Raw genomic sequence first — 19,295 nt, 5'->3', positions numbered from 1 at the left:
CCTACCAAGTGATTTCATTTTTGTGTTAACCATAACTTATGACCATGCTGCCAAAAAGACTGGGCCGTGTCACCTGCAGCTGAAATACGTGGGCACAAAAAAGGGCCAACTGGATATGCGGCTGCTGGTCTGTGTGAGCAGTTTCCACCGCAGTGCAGGGCAGCCAGGGTCTGTGTGGGAAAGGAACCCAAAGGAACACGGTGGGGTGAGGCCGCGGCTCACCCTCGGGCTGCTGAGCTGCAGGAAAAGCGTCTAGTTCCCACGGGCCACAGACATCCAATAATGTACTTTTTACAAAGCGATACAAGGTACTAAGGTAGAGAAAAATGTCCTTATGCTCCAAGATGGTTCCAGCCAACAGAACATCTCTCTGAGCGCGCACTTGTGAAGTACAGACGGTGGCCTGCACCGTCTCTCTGACCCACACTCGGCGGATCAGTATGACATTATTTTCTAAATCAAAATTGGGACACATGGGCTGAGAACAAGTTGTGACTGGCAGGAAGTCATCTCCTGGCTGATATTTGGGGGACGGCTGTCTCTGGCAGGCTCCCAGAGGAAGGAGGCAGGTGCACCAAGACACTCGCCGCACGTCACACTCAATCTCAACTACTCGTTAGAACATGCTCAGCTCTTCCTCAAACTTCTGGACAGGAATACACCCTATTTATAGCAGCCAAACTTCAGGCAATTCATTCTGTCTTTAAGCCACTCCCCAAGGATAGTGAGAAATAAATCTAGTGGGGGAAAAAAATCCTCACTGCTCAATGCTTTCTAAAAATCTGACATTCATGGAAATTCAACCTAAGTTTAGGGTTTGGCAATAAGAACAAGGACATCACCAATCTGTGCTTATATGCTTGCCCCTGCCCTGGGTCCCCCTGACCCCAATCTGGACATCCACAGCGTGGGCACCTTCTGTCTCTGGGAGGGGTCTCCCTTTGAGCTCGAGCCAGGGGGACAAGTGGGGCCCTCCAGGCAGGAGCAGCAGCTGAAACTCCTGCTGCTCCTGGACCAAGCACAAGAGGTGGGGACACCACTGCCCCCTCTGCAGATGAGCTGCTTCCCGAGACAGGTAGGTCGGGGCTCCCATTTATAGACCCAAGTTCTAGTCCCCACCAGGCTGGTAAACTGCCGGCACGTGGCTCCAGTTCCCATCTGTAAATTGGAACCTGGATTCAACTACTCAGGAGAGATGCTGGGAGCCTCTGATGAACAGAGGCAAGAGTGCAGTGTTAGCCAACAGCAGCAGCTTCCACTGCACACCTACTATGCGCCAGCTACAGTGCCACTCTCCGCACCCCCGTGGTCTGTAGTCGTCAAGGCAACCTGCAAACTCGCTGTTACTGGCCTCATCTCACAGATGGAAAAACTGAGAGACTCAGAGAGTTTCACTAACTGGTTCAAAGCCACAGAGCACAGGTGGGTCCAGCCCTGGTCTGACACACCAGGCTCACTGGGCTGTGCACCTCAGGTAGGGCAAGGGCCGGGGAATGACACACGTTCTGCACATCAACAGCAGCAGCCGCTCAAACTGTTAAGAAAAATTAGCCCAAACTTGGAAGCCAGGCAAAAAGATCTCCGCATGCCCTGTCAATATCACACCCACATTAAAGCAGGAGTTGGCAAACTCTCTCTGTCCACGGACCAAATGCGCGCTGCCCTTTTTAGTTTAAAAAAAAAAAAAAAAGTTTTACTGGAACATTGTCACACCTTTTATCTGCACACTGCCTGAGGCTGCTTTCGCACTACGGTGGCAGAACTGACTAGCTGTGACAGAGACTTCCGCCAGCAAAACCTGAAATATCTGCTCTCTGCCCTTTACAGAAAGGATTGCTAAGCCCTGGTCCAGAGCATCATGTCTCGATTTCACGTACTAGTTATTATTGATCAGGGCCTACTCTCGCTAAATTTACATGTTAACTTGCAGAAAATAGAAAAGTTGCCAATTATTTTTGTTCAGTAGAGAAGCAAATGGTATCTATAGAGGGAAAAAAATAACCTCAAGGTTATGATTTTTTCTCCACTCTGTTAAGTCAGCACTAACTAGTTTTCTATCTCACCTTGCAATCTCACCCTAGCCTCCTTCGCCCCACCGACTCCGAACATGGCTTTCTCCTGTGTTCCTCCATTTAACCAGCACCACCGCCCTCCCGGTTCCCTCACTGTTGAGTTAAATAGATCCTATTAATAGATATGTGCTCAGCGTGTATTTATATAAGAGTTCCGCTTGCAGCATTTTGGAAACGGCACTCTGTCGGACACCGACAATGCCTGCCTGATGGACGGTTAGCAAAGCAGCTTCCTGACCACAGCGGCACACACGACATTCTCGGGAGGCAGCGCACTGCAGCGGCAAACCGGTACCTTGGCGTCCTGGCGGCTGCGGGAAGCCAGCGCAATCTGCCTGGCCAGCTTCAGGGCTTCTATCCGCATGACGGCAAACTCTAACTCCTCCTGCCCGCGGGCCGGGGCACGAGCAAACCGCAGGGAGATGCATCGAGACAGACGTCAATGTTTTCCACATCCAAGAAATGAATGTGCCACGTAAATGTGTCATGACAGGTACTCGGGAAAAACACACGCTCCACCTTTCTCTCACAATTAACACCTCAGCAGATCATGAAATTAAGTGTTTAATTTCCTTTTTTCAAAAATCGCCCTCTTGAATGCATGTCGGGAAGTATTACGCAGTTGAATGTGAAATGATTTTCACTGGGATCAAAATTTTTCCTGTACTATTTTCTTTGATTTCTTTCCTTTTGTTTTTTTAACATAAGATGGGCCAACAATTTCCGTGAATGAGTCTGCATCTCTCAAATGGCTGTAAACAATCTCTCTAGGTTTTGCTCTGAACGTCCTAGTCTAGGGGATATCAAATTAAGTTGTCAAATTTAAAGCACAGAGTAGATCATTGTTTTTGGTCCCATATGCGAGACCGAGCCCAGATGTTATCTCAATGGGAGTCTGAGGTAGCCTCATATATACAAACAGCTTGGCTCCACGGTGATCTAATATGCTTGGTTCAGTGCATAAATTGTAGAAACTGCTTTGGGGGCTATCAATACTTCTAAAAAATGACTGTTTGGCCCAATTTCTAAAATGGAATAGAAACCGTTTGTTCGATATGTAATCGCACAGTTTATATAACGTTGGCGTCTTGGGTAAAGAACACCACATATATCAGCCTTCGAGGGGAAGATATTAACATTTCACTGGGAACATTCTCAGCAGTTCCTCATTAAATCCTGCCTCATTTCATTTGGGACTCAGGGGTTCATTCTCTACTGAGGTTTTGACAAACTCCCCAAAGGTCACACGTGGGCTACAAACCTGGAGTTTCTGAGCGAATACTGGGGGGTTCTTTTCTGCTAAGTCGGGCTCCAGGTAGTCAAGTGCACCACAGAGCGAGCCGGGGCGAGCCAGCCTGCTGAGCAGGGCGTCAGCAGACGCAAAGGCGCCCTCGGGAGCTGTCTGAACGCCGGCCGAGAGGAGAACACACAAGAGAAATAGAGGAGAACAGAGTGACATTGATTCCACGCCAGGGCCACGCACCCATTTGTCGGACATCTCTGCCTTCATGTTAAAGAGAGTATCAGTTAGCTGCCAATTCTTGCGTTTTCATCTGGACAAATCCCCACATGCTGACAATGGACATCTGTTTTTTTGTTTTGAGATAGAGTCTTACTCTGTTACCCCAGCTAGAGTGCAGTGGTGTGATTATAGCTCACTACAACCTCAAACTCCTGGGCTTAAGCGATCCTCCTGCCTGAGCCTCCCGAGTAGCTGGGACTACAGGCGTGGGCCGCCACACCCAGCTAATTTTTTCTATTTTTAGTAGAGATGGGGTCTCACTTTTGCTCAGGTTGGTCTCGAACTCCTGACCTCAAGCAATCCTCCCGCCTGGGCCTCCCGGAGTGCTAGGATTGCAGGCGTGAGCCACCACGCCTGGCCGACAATGGACATCTTGAGAGTGGCAGGCCCACCCCCATCCCCAAAAGCAGGAGGCTTCCGTGTCCTTCCCCCACCCCAGGCCACCTTCACTCCCTAGTCAACGGGTAGGCGCCACGTGACCATTGGCTTGTTTATTTGAAAATCTCGGTGGGTGGAAGGCTAGCTAGGTGAGGGGCTTTCCAAACATAACATAACTCATCCAGAAAATACCTCCATGTGTAAATCTCAAAAGAAGTAAGGCTTTGGTAAAGGTCATTTTCTAAATAATGGAAAGATGATTACAAACGAAAAAGTTGTCTCCTGGTAGATCAGAAAGACTTCAAAATCAGAAGCCAGCTTTATAGGAGACCCACGTGCGAGTCCTTGCTGGTATCTGAGAGACTAACTCACATCTAGACCCTCTTTCTGCTCACTGCTGTTTATCCAGCATCTGCCCCAGCATCCAACTGCCAGGTACATAGTAGGAGCTCAATAAATATCTGATGCATGAGATAGTGAATGTTCTGCTAATACAGAACAGCAAAAGCAACACACTAAGTCAATAGCTTCAAATTTGCTTGGGGATTGCTAAGACGGAGATAAAAAAATAAAATAAAATTCACCTAGAAGGCTGGTCCCTTTTAGATACATGGAAGACTGGCAGGTGCATCCTATACTTTAGGAGACCACAGGCCACAGATGGACATGTGTAACGTGCAGGGAGTGTGGAGGCGGCTGAGGCCTCTGCCCTGTGTGTTCTGCAAGACCCCCGCAGGGGTTGGGAGGGGAGGGGTGACGGTCCTGGTCTATAAATGGAGCTTAGTATAAAGTATAAAGCTTAGTAAGCTTCCCCTTACTAAGTCCTGGGAAAACCAACTGTTCCTCAAAAGGAGGGTGTCCCCTGTCTTTGCCATCAAGGATGGCAGAGGACTGATGATGGCTCCAAAGCAACAGTCCAGTCCTAAGGGGCTAAGAATGGAAAATAAAAAAAAAACCCCGAAGGCAAGCAAAGCACGTAGGTGAGAAGGGTAAAGCCCCCCAGTGTGAGTGGAGAGCCTGGCCCTCGTCCTCCGGTGTAGGGTCTCCTAGGCTGGCTTCTAAGGGGCCCATGGTAGGAGCCGGGTGAGTGTTGCTCTGAAGGCCTGGCCCCTTCTTGGTGACAATACCCAGGCCTCATCCCCCGTGATCTGGGGCCCCTCCGACTCCACTTACAATTTCAATCGCCTCTGAGGAGGTGCCCAAGGCCATGGTCCCCAGCTCCTTCTGGGAGGGTTTCTCTGGCACCTGCAAGTGTGGCTCCTGGTTGGGGGCCAGCCCTCGTGTGACCGGATGCTGGATTTTTGCCGCAGCATTCACAAGGGCTTCAGTCTCCTCGAAGCTTGACCTGGGGGAGCAAAGAGCATCTTTAGGGTCTTCTCATTGGAAACCCCACTGAAGCCCTGACTGAGTCATTGCAAGGGACGCTGGACTTTCAGGAGGACCTGGACCAGGTCTTCAGGGGTCCAGCCCCACCCCTAGGGCCCCGTGACAAGGAAGGGGCACAGAAGCACAGATGCCACTGGCTGTGGGCACGAGCTCTGCAGTTGAGCAGAGGATCAGCGCTTGGTTGCGTACACTGGGGGAAGCGATTTGGGTACCATGCCTCAGTTTCCTTTTCTATAAGATGGAGACAATGTATGTCTCTGTGAGGATTAAATGAGATGCTGCATGTCTATAAAGCACTTGACACAGTGCCTATTCTATGCCACTACTGTTGTAATGACATCACCATTAGCATCATTTTTGCACCACCCTGCAGAGTCTCTGTAAGTTTGAGAGTCACAGTGAGAGCTTTTACTCCTGCTCGGGGAGGGGCAGGTACACAAGGACAGCAAGGTCCAAATCTCAGAGCCACACCCCACATTCACCTGATGAAACATCACACTGCTCAGAGCATGAACCCTGATGAATGCAAATATTCACACCCATATCGATAATACACGTTTATCGGGCACTTGGTGCGTGCCGGGCATGCCGACAAGAGCTTTCCATGCAGCATCTCTTTGGAAGACAGGTACCCTGTCCCCATGATACAGTCGGGGACATGCTGGAAGACTGACAGCCTGCTTTAGTCTCCACAAAATCCTGACAAGGTCTGTTTTATTATTACTCTCACTCTGCACTCAGGTAAACTGAGGCACGGGGCGGTCAAGTGACTCACATCAGGTCACACAACCAGGAAGGGTGGAGGTGGGATTCAGGCTCTGCGTGCTCTGCCACGCTGCCCCCATCGGACAGAGGACAGAAGGAAGTGTGTGTGACAGGGGGAGTACAGGGCATCGCACAGTCTGCTGTTGAAGGATTTCGCCCTAGTGCCAAGGGCAGCCGTAACAAAACCAACACGCTCACGTCCCTGTGGACATTCGGACACTGAAACGTGGGCTGCCTGGATCCGTGCAAGCGAAACGAAGTCAGGAGAAGGGCGGGAAGGTGCTTGGAGGCCACTGGTCACGATGGAAGGCGTACCCTGAACATGGCGTCGGGGACTCCGACATGCAGACGGGAGGAGACTTGACGGGGCTCTCCTGAGAAGTGTCAAACATAAGGTACAAGGCCTGCTTCTTCGGGGTGTCATCGTCCTGCTGCAGGGAGCAAAGTCACACATCAGCTTGGGTGCCGCTGGCCTGAACGCGCCCCCGAGATAAAAGTCAGAGCACTCTTCAATAGGGGACAAGTAACTCATCAGGGAAAAGGTTCATTTTCCTCAAGCCACCAGGAAGAGAGGAGAAGTGGGGCCGGGCTAGGGGCCAGGTGGGGAGGATGGGAGGGAAAGAGGAGGCAGAGAAAGCTCGACTGGCTGCAGGAGGGAATCAGCAAGGGGACGATGAACTGATGCCATTGGTGCACTGGACCCCTTTGATCCATCAACATTTGCTGGCTGCCCTCATGGGGCCAGAACCATGCCGGCCACTGAGGATGAGCAGAGGGTAAGGCAAGATCCCAGTCCAGGGCCGTCCACAGTTGGACGAGCCCAAGGCAGGGTCTGGGCCTGGAGAGCAGCTTGGCCAGACTAGTGCACAGGGATTGTGCCATGGAGGATGCCACACCCAGAAATGGGACTGGCATCTGTCAGTGAAGGGAAGACCTCCACATGCCCTGGGGTCCCCAAAGAAGCCACTGCAATGGCCAGTGAGCACACTGCTCTGCACCACTGTGAAAATCCGAGTGTCTCTGTACTTCCTAAGCAGGGCACACTATTCCCGAAATTCATCCACGAGGTCTGCCCATGCACCCGTCAGGAGATGGTGCCCAGCATGCAGGGGCACCCTGTGGCTTCACAGTCCACTTAAATCAAAGCTATCAAGACACAGGGATGCTCCAGAGGTAAAATGTCTCGCCCTCAGTGTTACGTAGGTGGCCTCAACTCTCTGACCGCAGAGGTAAGCTAACACCCTTTCGGCAATGCACCGAGGGGTGATGACAAAGTCCACGTGCTTTACTCCAGGAGCTCTGACCTCACTAACGTGGCTCTTGAGTTAAGTCTGTATATGTGCACATTTTCCTGCCCAACCTTCAGGTCTAACTTACAGCAACCTGTGGTTGAAAAGCAGCAACCCTAGAATCTACAAACGATGCAAAGAAAGATGAAGACAAAAGCAACATGTCCAGGGCTATTTAGTGTTGTGAGCAGGCCCCGCTATGATGTCTCTGAGGGCATCGCTGGACAACAGCGAGACGTCACGCATGGAACAAAACGCCCTGGGGCAGCAGGTGCCGAGCCAGGGAAGACAGCCGCCCACTGTAACCACTTAAAAATGGGATGAAAGGCTTATTGCCCAAAGGACAATATTCAGTTACTTAAAAAAAAATTTGTCAAAAATAGCTAATAGCAAACCTTAAAGACACCTCTCACCCATTTTAAAGAAATCTATCACTTTCTCCCTGAAAATGCCACATGAAGTGGACTGAGCACAAACCTCTAGCCCCACCCTGTCATCACCGGGCACCCAGGACGCGGTGGGGACAGAGAGCGCTTGATTTGGGGCGTGGGCTCCCAGAGATGCTCTGCACAGGGGAGCAGCCCCTGCAGGCAGGAAAGTGAGTCCCCAACTGGTCCCAAGCAGAACTTACAGGTAAGGAGGTGCCGATTTTTTCCATATATTCGATTTCATAGGAGTTTCTATAATCATCCAACTCTGCAAAAAACACGGAAAGTGAGGTTAGTGCCTGAGAAAGAAAAGGGAAGATTCGGGCCGGGCAGGGTGAGGCCTAGAACAGGGTTCTGGGTGGCTGGGGGCGCCCGCTGACTGGAGACCTGCAGTATAGCCAAGAGCGGGCCTCAGCTCAGCTGCTTGCAGACCACCGGTAACTCCTTGCTGTAAAGGGGCTTCTGCCGTTAGGGATTCTGAGAGGCCCGGGGACATCCAATGGTACAGACACACACAGGGCTGAGTGTGGACAGATCTGGACACTCAGCTTCCAGATCAGCGAGTGTGTGCACTGGGGGTGTGGGTCTTCTCCGTAGCTCTCATGTGCAGCATGTGAAACGATGCATCCCGATGACATCTGGGAACTGGACCCATACTGGCCACTCAGCTGCAGCCACGCTCAGAAGTGGGGGAAGAATGGCATTGCTCCTTCAGTATGGCTTGCAAGAGAAGCTTCTCAAGTCCCCCAAACCTCTCCCAAAATTCCACAGTGCCTATGGGGCTAGTTCAAATCAAATTTTTGAATGCAAAGACTATTAAAGTCCAAATAGGTAGAGAAATGACCTATTTCAAATTGATTTGGTGATTTTAGGCTGCAAAGAATATTCCAGACATTCAACAGAGACTAGAAACCCCACTGCCTGCTCCAGGGACCTGGGCAGTCCCATGTGGCAGCAGCTCTGACACTCAGCTGAGCTCGCCGTCTAGCAAACAAACTGCATACCTACTCTGTGCCTGGCACACAGTGGTGAATGAGACCACAGTGGACTTCTGGCCTCATGGAAGCCAGTCTAGAGCTACCAGATGCTCCTTTTCTACTTAGAAAGAAACCAAGATATGATGAGTGACATGCTCAGAAACCAGCTGTGAAAAAGCCTTCGTGGCAATCCGTAAAGCGGACTGCGATTTTTTTTTTATACTTATGAAAATAAGTATAAACAGCAGTTCTAGTTTAAAGTCCCTTTATTTCTGCATAGTGTTGAAGGCAGCACTGGAAAAAAAAAATGATTCCTTAATATCAGTTTAGAATGAGATATTTCCTGGAAGATTTTCTTAAATCCTTCAAGTGTGTGTGGTTGTGGCTGAATAAACTCAAGCACTTAAACATGTGGACAACTTTTCAGGAATCTCTGAGTCTCCCTGGTGAATCAAATACATCCTTCTAGTAGGCACGACCTGCTCACAGGATCAAAGATGGTTTTGTGGATTAAAGGTCAAAAAGGCCGGGTGTGGTGGCTCATGCCTGTAATCCTAGCACTTTGGGTGGCCAAGGTGGGAGGATGGCTAGAGGCCAGGTGTTCAAGACCAGCCTGAGCAAGAGTGAGACCCCACCTCTACCAAAAAATAGAAAAAATTAGCCAGGCGTGGTGGTGCACACCTCGGGAGGCTGAGGCAGGAGGATCACTTGAGCCCAGGAGCTTAAGGTTGCAGTGAGCTATGAGGCCACCACTGCACTCCAGTCTGGGTGACAGACCAAGACCCTGTCTCCAAAAAAAAGTCTAGATTCAGTTGTTCTGTCACTTGGAAAGCCCAGAGACTAGCACAAACCGCACCCTGCCGGGCTAGAGTGCAGAAAGTGTGTTCGCAACCGTCATGTAAGCCGTACCTTGCGGTCTGCCCCCATGTAAGACTTAATCTCCTCCTCACTGCAAAAATGAGAAGTAGGGGGGAAACAGTGATGGACAAGGTGAGGTGTGGAACCCCAGGGCCATCGTTCTGTTGTTCTATAGACTGTCTGAGTGGAGAAGATAATAGTGAATCAGCTGCTTCCCCCGAGGTATCATTATTCTTGCCAAGGTATTATATACCCCTAAATTATTTAACAGAAACCTCTCAACACACTCCAGAACAGCATGGAGCTCCCAGGACAAGCAAGGGACCACCACAGAGATTCTCCAGGGACTATGGCCCCAGGTGAGTGCCCAGCTCTGGCTGCCAGCTCACCTCCGTACAGTGTCCAACTTGCAACCTCAACGCTTCCTGGCAGCTGAATCTGGGGAGTTTCGGGTCACTGAGCTCACTCACCCGCCGTCTTTCCTACTTGCCAAGAGGGTGTCTCCTCGCACTGCCCCGTGTCCCCCATTCCTCCCTTCAGAAGCAGCAACTAATTGTTCAACAACGGGTCTTTGACGCCCAGAGAAATGTTTCCATGTGCGAGACGCCTGGTTCTGGGAGGCCCACGCCCCTCCCAGGTCAGTCCCAGGTTACGGACACCTGGAGATGCCCCTTCTGAACACGCCCTGCTCCTGCCAGTCACAGCCATTTTGTGCCTTCGTTTATCATCTACAAACTGGTCTGGAAAGGATGTAAGAAAAATCAGTATCTCTTCCTGTCATCTTGGGTGATCGCCGATATTTTGAGGAAACATCCTCCTGAAATTGGTTTTTGACATCTTATTCGTATGCTTTAAATGCTAAGCCTCAAAGGGTTAGGCCTGGGGGTGATGCCACGTCCAACTTTAGCCCCATTTTCGCATCATGCCACATGCAGCTGGCAGGCCTGGGTGACGTCAGCGGCACCAAGTGGCCCACCATCTTTGCAACTAAAGGACATGGTCACCTGCTAAAGCATGTGGCTCCTTCAAGTTGAAGAGGCCCAGAATTATTTTTAATGGGTCCTGTCATCCGAGGGCTGCTTTTGGTAGTTATTCTATGCCGGGACGCTGCACGGCGAGAGGGCTTCACTGATGCTTTCATCCGACTAAGTGCTAGAGGTTTGCCAGGGGACCGCAAAGAGCCCTGTGCAGAAGCTGGAGGATGCAGCAAGTGCTGGTCTTCATTCCCAGGACCTGGGAAGCCAACTCGCCAGAATTCTCCATGCCTATTGACTTATCAAACGGAGCTTGGGGTACTGACATTTTGTAGGATAAAATGAAATGATGTAAGGCAAAAGCCCTACCATAGGTTATACAAATGTAAGGGATGGGGATCAGGCGTATTATTGCTTATTGCTAATATCTCTGGAACTTTTAACGTAAGTGACATTCTGTTAGGGGAGAAGAAAAGAGCCCTTTGTAAAGGGACAAGGATGTTGCTCCTAAATCCCTCGCCCTCTCCCTTCTAAATGTCTACAGTATGACAGCGACAGTGGCCCCCTTACACAAGGGATGGATGAGGCTCCCGAGAAGGGCGCTTTCCCCCTGTCGGAGGTGGGAAGTGGGGGCTGACGTAGCTGTGGTAGGGAGACAAGGAAACTGGGTGACCACCAAAGAGCCACCCAAACCTGTGACTCTAAAAACAGCTGCTCTCTCAGGGTCTCCTGGACAGAGGCAGGAGAGGTCTCAGGCTGCGCAGCCCAAGGGTTCCTAATATTTTTATCCCTGGGGACCACATGGACGAGGGTTTCTGCCCTAGCACCATGTTTTAAAAGGCTGCACCAGTAAAGAGCACTAACTAAGGAACCATGCAAAGAAACCCATTTATAACTGTCACCCCGAGTTTTCAGTCAGCGGGAGATTATCAGTGATTGATGTAATTACAGCCTAAACATGGTATTTTAATCACTGGGGTATTTCTCTAAACTAGTTCCATTCAGGTCTTTTGAAACATTAAAGACAACGGGAAGCTCTTCCACACTGCTCTCGTGGCCCAGGCGGGAGCACGATCAGTCTGACACCCGCGATCAGTCTGACACCCGCGTGCCACAGGGGCAGGCAGGAAGCCGCGCTCACATCGACGGCTGTGAGGGCAGACCTGGTCCCCCACGCACTGCCCCCGCCACCCTGGGGAGTCACCAACAGCTCCAGACCTCTGTTTCCTCATCCTTAAAATGGGGCATTGCAGAAATCCACTCTGTGGAGCTGAAAGGATGAAATAAAATCGTGTATTTTGTAAAAGATTTCACACAGCTCAAAGTACGTGTTCAACTAACGACACTTCCTGCTTACGTCTAGAGTCCTGTTACGTCCAGAGTCTAGACGTCTAGAGTCAGCATTATAATGAATATGGGTTCAAACAGCAATTACTATTTCTCACCCCACATCCCTTTTTCCTGCGGTTGGTAACTCTGATGTAAGAAAGCCTCAGATCACGGCTGTGGCCCTGCACAGATTCATTCTGACAATCCCATCAGCACCCCAGGTGTGTGTCTGGCGGAGCTGGACTTGACCCTATTCAATTAACAGGAAGGGTGATGGGACAGAAGAGCTCCGTGTCCAGTTTCCACAGCCAGATGCTGGAGGGAGCTGGGTATTTCAGAGGTGGACACAGCAGGGCTGGCACCTGCTGTAACTGCTACTGTTTTGCCTTCATGCTGATGGATTTTTGATTGCCCGCCAGCTAAAATTATAGTTGTCACTTTCCAAATCTTCAAAATCATTTTCCAAGGAGGCAGATTTAACAGAGTTCTGTTCCAAACTTATACCTATCTGTTGAATTTTTGCACAAACAATTGTCAAATATGTTACTGACCTAGTGTCTGTTTTAGTACAATGTTAAAGATGAACAAACAGATGTTACCATTGCATGAGGTACATACTAGCTTAAAGAGTACTACCAGGATTTTTATATTTTCAAAGAAAAAAAAAAATGCATGCACATGGCTCCTGATGATAAAACTAAATGCACACACATTATCTAAATCATATGCCCTTTGATTCTTACCTACAAGACCAAGCCCAAGTTGGTTTCTAAACACTTTTCTCTGACATTTAGAAATTTATCAAATTCCTAAGATGTAACCCAGCAGGAAACCACAGTTCTTATCAAAATGGCCAAGCCCAATGCTTGTGCTCAAATGTCCCTTGCTGCTTCTGCGACGTAAAACGTCTTCCCCCTCAGCCCCCTAACACCTGGCGCAGGTGATGCCTGTTGCAAAGATCAGATTGACTGGGTTGACACTAAGCTGCCTGATCTTGTGTTACACCTTTATCTCACAAACTTGTCTTTACCCCCTACGATGTTCAGGCTGCTGTGGGGAACACAAAGATGAGCTAGACAAAGTTCTTGCTTTTAGGAAACAGTCTAGCAGGGAAGCCAGAAATGCACAAATCATCAGTATCGGGTTAGGTGCCCCAGCTCGGCCCAGACCAAGAACTAAAGGCAAGCGGAGCCGGGAATGGACATGTAGGGAAAGGCTGGGAGGGCACAGGACTGGGACAGGCAAGGGTGGGAGACGGTGGGGAGGGAGGGCCCCCAGCAAGGGGCGTCCCAGGGGAAAAGTGATTCCATTCTGGTGAGGCTCGGGGGTCAGGTGTGGGTGCAGAGGAAAATGAGGATGGGAGGGAGGCTGAGGCCAGATCTTAGGGCTGCTGGTGCCAGGTGAGATGGTCACTTTTAGGTCTCTCAAACCCAAGCCAGAGGACCAACCAGACAGCCAACAGAAAGGTTCTATTTTGCAGGAAATAAAATGTCAAAAATTACAAGTACAAATTATTTGGATCATCTTTTCATTGTCAAACTTAGAAAGGCAGCTTTGTGTAGGCAGAATATAAGCATCCGAAATTCTGAAAAGCATGAGATGGATCTCACCATAAGCACACACTGGTGCCATCCTGAGACCTCACGGGCCTGACCAAGGAAAAGCCTCCGGAGGAAAGAGGTACAGTCAAAACCCGCGGCGCCTACACCACACCACCACCTGCCCGGTCGGGGGAGGGAGGCTGTTTAACAAGCTCAGTCCCTTTTTAGCAGCAAAAAAGTAGAGATGAGACTTTCATGGTGTGTGATCATCCTCATAGCAATTTCTACTTAGTTTTGGAAAATTGCTAGAAATCAAGATCTTAGAAAGGAAAATTCACAACCATCACAAAACCCAGAGTGTTTAAAATGCTGACTCAACGCTAGACTCAGCAGCCTCACAAGGGGGTCGGTGGAGGGAGGGCGTCTCAAGGACTGGGAGCACAGACAACCATCAGACTGGGAAACGGGGAATGCTTCATAAGAAAGGCTCCAGCTCTCCCATTAGCTTTCCTAATAAGAAAGGAACTATAGGGGCGCGGTGGCTCATGCCCGTAATCCCAGCACTTTAGGAGGCCGAGGCTAGGCGGGAGAATCGCTTGCGCCCAGGAGTTCAAGACCTGCCTGAGCAACATAGCAAGACCTCATCTCTAAAAAATAATAAATAAATAAAATTAGCCAGGTGTGGTGGTGCACATCTGTAGTCCCAGCTACTCAGGAGGCTGGGGCAGGAGGATCACTTGGGTCCAGGAGTTCGAGGCTGCAGTGAGCTATGATGATGCCACTGTACTCTAGCCCAGGCAACAGAGTGAGACACCCTGTCTCAAAACAAAAAAAACAAAAAAACAAAAAAAAAAAAAGGAAGGAAGTAAAGAAGCCAAGATGTAGGGGGTGAGGTGGAGAACTCAACCCCAGTGGAGCAATTTTTTTTAAATTTTGATTTACCCAGTCACACTGGGCCGATGTGTGAATATTTCAAACTGAAGACACACAGGAGAAAGGGAGATATTAACGAGATAAGCAAGGCGCCTGGGCCCATTCCAAAGCAAGGGAACATGTCCTCCTTAGCAGCCTGGGCTGAACTTCTGGTCTGGGGCTTGACTAAAACGTGTGGCCACATTGTCCGAACATCCTGTGGTGTCTAGGAATAACACTGGCACCAAGAGACCCCAGGTGGGCTGACTGGCAACCAGAGTTTGACTTGGATGACACTCCCTTGGAGCTGTGCTTAGCAAAATCAGAGAAGGGACAAAAGCCATAAGCCAAGATTGAGCAAAGCTCAAGCGAGCGAGTGCTCAGGACCCGGAATTAGAGGTTGGTGCCCTGGTGCTTAGCAGGAGACTTGGGGTACAGGGGCAGCTGGTTTCAAGTCTCAGGCTGTTTAAAATGCAGCCTTCGCTTAGAGCGCAGTGGGAGCCGTGCAGGCAGTCTCACAGGAACGACAGCACGGTCACCCGGCCGAGAAGTTTCCTTCCCGGCCTTTCGCTCCCTAGGGGCAGCATTCGCCAAGGCAGGGCGGGGGTCCGGCTGGCCCCTGGGTTGCTTACCCTCCGTGGGCGAGTTGAATTTGGTCTCGTTGACAAAGGTGGACAGGTCCGAGGGCTGCGGGTAGTCCTGTTTGTCAGCCTCCAGGTCCACCGTCATGCACGTCCACTTCTGGCTGGTGACCGCCAGCTTTTCCTCGTCCGTCGCATGGACCACCGTGGAGATGACCGGTGGTGTCTCTGGCGTGGCGGCTGGAGAGGGGTCCTGCAAGGGAAAGGGGAGCCGTCTCTCCTCTCGTGCAAACTCTCGGCCCGAAACCACACCCCCCAACTCTGGGGCCCCGTGTAGCTGGGACAGGTCCCTGTCAAACCCCTCTGCGTGTTCTTCTTGGACTCTACTGCAAATGGCCCCTCTTGAGGAAACAAATTCTTTGTCTTATGACTGCTCTCCATTTATGATGGTTTGTTTCAGCGAGTGACCATGGGCTTAAAAATATATACAAATATATATATCAGGATTTTGTGTCTTGGTTATTTGAAACATTTCCTGCTAGTTTTATTACAACTGCTTCATGCACACAGAGTGCTTCAGGCTCTCACCTGACAATCCTCATGTGAATCCCCAGAAGCAGAAAAAGGGGGTGTTATCTCCACTTCCATAGGAGAGCGTGGAGCTGCACAGGGCAGGGTGGGAACCCAGATGTGTCAGGGAAGAGCTGAGAATGGGACCTGAGCCCCCTATTGCCGGAGCTGGGTGCCTCCCCTCATCGCCCCCACCCTGGCCAGTGTCTGCCGGCCAGGGCTTTGCTGGCTCGGACTTGGAGGGGTGGGGGGTCTGCTTGTTTTATGATCCAGAAATAGCCCCGAATGGTATGGCCTAGTGCTTGAGGACCACCTTCTGTGGTCCATACATAGGGTAGAAGAAGTGGCATATATTTGGTGGAGGAACCAGTGAGAGAGAAACAGGGACTCGTATAATGAGCCCAAACCCTACTTCTTTAGGGGAGGGGGCTCCCTTTTCTTCCCACTCCCAATCTGGCTGCATAATTCAGCTCTTGACACAAAAAGTCAGAAGACTTTCTTAACCTGATAGTCATATATAAGCTCACAGCAGATGAACTGGCCAGAATGGACCAGAATGATTCTAGAGACTCCAACTAACATTTTTCCTGAGTGTCTTCCTACTCTCAGGACACATTCTGATCTTCCCCAAATCGAAGGGATCAATATAATGCCTTGCAAATGCCGAGGGACCCTCCATGGAGGAGGCAAGAAGTTCCTGAAAACGTGAGCAGGAGGGAGAAAAACCACAGCAGCGTGAAGTCCCCGGGTGAGCAGTGCAGTTGTAGATCAAAAGAATATGTACCTGAGAAGGTGGATCAGAGAGAGGAGACCGTTTTGGCGACTTTTTCACCCTAAAGGTGTCACTGGAAACAAAATGGAAAATGTAAACACAACAACCAGAGGTACAGGACACTCCAGAGCGGCAGACAGAAGCCACCGCCCCTGCAGAGCTGTCTGGCCCGGACCACCGCCCCCCGTCGTCCACGCCACACCAACAAAAACACGTCCACACTGACAATCCCTGCTGACTTTTTAACAGCTATTATTTTTGCCCCCAAGGGAAAGATCCATCAAGCTGGAAATCTTTAAAGAGATGGCATTTTGGAGAGCTGACCCAGAAAAATGAAGCTAAATTTAACTAAACGCTCTTATTTTATAAAGCAAATTTTGGTGAGATTAATCTATCTGGACTCTTCCATGAATGTCTGAACCAACTAAGGTGGGGGGAGGGGCCCTAGGCTCACGACACCAATTAATAGGATCCAATTTACAGATGGGCAAAACTACACAGCACTTAAGGACACAGCACTTAAGGAACATTGGAAGGAGCCAGAGCAGAAATAGAAAGTTCTGGGTCCTCAGGGAGAATTTGCCAAATCTCTCTTACTCACAGGATCTTTGAGTTTAATGGCTTCCTGTGCTCTGAAAGCTTACGGGGGGATTCTGACTAAAGGCAGGGCCGGGGGTGAAATGAGATGATTTTTTATGTCTTTTCCTAACCATGGTTAACAGAGAAGATTCATGACTCTTTGCTCCCTTTCTTTCTGCTTCATATAAATAATGGGAGGAGGGGCTGTGAGGCTAAGGAACCGTCAGCTCAGACTCCTGAAGGGCCAGTAGGCAGATAGATCCCAGGAGGAAGGGGTGACTTTTAGCATAAACAGTCCCACTCAACCCATGGGACAGTAAGGGGGTCATTTCTACATTCAAAAGGGAGGTCTTCTCCGCCCTGCAGACAGGCCCCTGGCCCCAGCCCCTCCTTGGCAAAGCAACGGCTTTTGAGGGTGGTCCCTCCCCTTACATCCCACCACCCTCCCCTGCTTGACACATTAACGGGATGGGCAGAGCAATTTGGCACTCAAGTTCCTTCCTTGTGTTCTCTCAAATAAAATGCTCCAGCAATGGCAATCATAATGAAAAAGAATACTATAAATGGCTATTTACAGCATTTATGGCATTTGCCATAAAATAATGCAATCACAGTTTGAAGCATATATTTATTCATGCATATAAATATATAACTGGATATCCTATAGTTGCTAAATGGCTTAAAAATACTAAAGAAATCCCTTGGGCGCAAGAGAGCCTAAGAGACTCCCCTCTATCCTGGGGCTGCGGATGCCTGGACCCAGGCCAGCTTCCCTTGTAAGGACAGGGAAAAGGTACATGTCTTTGGACCCCTGAGAGCCACCCACAGATCCCTCCTGGCCAGGGGAGGCAAAGCACCTATGACCCACAGATGGCAGATGAGGCATGCTGACACCCAGCCTGCTCTCGAGTGACCAAAGCCCCAGCGCAGGGCAGCCTGGCGATGGCTCTCACGGCCGTGTGCTCCACTCCGAGCCGACCCTGCACTGCAGGTGCTCTGCGGGCCCCATTCGGAACAGCCCAAGCCCGTTAGCAAGAACAAGCCACAGCAGCTGCTGCTTGTGGTTAGACCGGGTGGTTATTTTAATGTGAAGCCACAGTACTACTGAAAGCAATCGCCCACTAGCCCAATTTAAAATGAAAGCATGGAATGAGGAATTAAAAAAAATGTGTGAGTTTCAGATGAAGACATCCAATATGCAAGGGGGGAAAGTTCCATTCCTGACAAGCAGGCAGATGTTGGATAACCACGTTTTCACAGCCAAGCATTCTCACGTATGCAATCACAGAAAAATAACCTCTGCTACCGGGAGCCCCATGCCCCACCGTGCCCACGCCCAGCACAGAAATATGTCAGTAGCAGCCACGGAGAGGAAATGAAAAGGGCTTGGAAGCAGAAACAAAAGGCAGAACGAAGCACATTTGGCATAAGAGGCAGATTCCATTAAATTTACTTACAACAAAGAACATACAGACATCACATCTTCAACCATCCTAAGACAAGAAGACAAAGAAAAAGAGAGACAGACAGAAGGAACTGACAAAAAAGATAAATCTGCAGACAACTGGTTATTCGTGGGTTAGGATGCAGCAGCCATCACTGTAGCGACTACGTCCCAGGGCAGCAACACCCCAGCTTTTTGGAAAGGGGCTACTGGGGAACAGCTTCTCTTGGTTCTAATCATCCCACAAAGCACTGGTGCCCAGACAGCTTTGTCACCCCACTGTAGGTCATTCCAAGCCAGCACCCCCTGTCTGCACTAGAGGTGAGAGCACAGATGGCTTAGTGTCCCCGACCTTTGTGGGCTCTGATGATCAAACGAGAACGTGGCTGGGGACAGACTACGATATAGAGAATATGTCATGGGGAAGGAGGCGGCGGTGGCTACAAGTTGACTCTCCCTCCAGAGATGAGGGCGCCTGGCGCTACAGTCCAGGCATTTCAGAGTTCTCCTGTTCCACGCTTGAAATAAAGTTTCCAACGTGGATTCTATGGAATCCCTAGGAAGGGCCTAGCTGGGTAACTGATCTAAGAAAAGTCTACATTTTTGGCCAGGAAGGCCTCCCAGCCACTGCTAGACAGCAGCAGGGTGATCCAAGGCCAAAGCCTGCTACAGAGAACTTCTCAGGGAGCCCCGGGTTCTTCTCGGATGTTTAAGGCTTGAGGGAGCCCATATGGGAGGTGCCCAGGTCACCCTGCCTCATTCATGCCAGGCAGACCCAGAGGGCCAACACTGTGGCCTGCGCTGCTGCACTGCCCTGCCCCACCCCCCGCCGGAGACTGATCTCAGCCCTGTTAAATGATGGGCGATACTTCCCATAAGAAGTCTCCAAGCAGGGAACCACACCACACTTGGCCCAGA

General features: G+C 50.2%; 1 protein-coding gene across 7 annotated transcripts in view; it reads right to left on the bottom strand.

The window, feature by feature from the left end:
- Positions 1-19,295, bottom strand: part of TACC2 (transforming acidic coiled-coil containing protein 2) — a 78,274-nt gene that overhangs the window by 16,293 nt on the left and 42,686 nt on the right. Inside the window, exons 4-10 of one of the 7 annotated variants that reach the window (XM_069461143.1) lie at positions 18,391-18,426; positions 16,367-16,427; positions 15,064-15,265; positions 8,044-8,108; positions 6,439-6,554; positions 5,146-5,317; positions 3,334-3,474 (exon numbers count right to left, since the gene is read on the bottom strand). In XM_069461143.1, the coding sequence (XP_069317244.1) occupies positions 3,334-3,474; positions 5,146-5,317; positions 6,439-6,554; positions 8,044-8,108; positions 15,064-15,265; positions 16,367-16,427; positions 18,391-18,426 (793 nt within the window). Of the gene's footprint in view, positions 1-2,367; positions 2,458-3,333; positions 3,475-5,145; positions 5,318-6,438; positions 6,555-8,043; positions 8,109-15,063; positions 15,266-16,366; positions 16,428-18,390; positions 18,427-19,295 lie in introns of all 7 variants that reach the window. The other 6 variants (XM_069461142.1, XM_069461146.1, XM_069461145.1 and 3 more) reach the window with 6 other exon arrangements.

Source organism: Eulemur rufifrons, chromosome 28 (assembly GCF_041146395.1).
Source record: "Eulemur rufifrons isolate Redbay chromosome 28, OSU_ERuf_1, whole genome shotgun sequence".
Taxonomy (NCBI): domain Eukaryota; kingdom Metazoa; phylum Chordata; class Mammalia; order Primates; family Lemuridae; genus Eulemur; species Eulemur rufifrons.
This window is presented reverse-complemented; position numbering and strand designations above follow the sequence as displayed.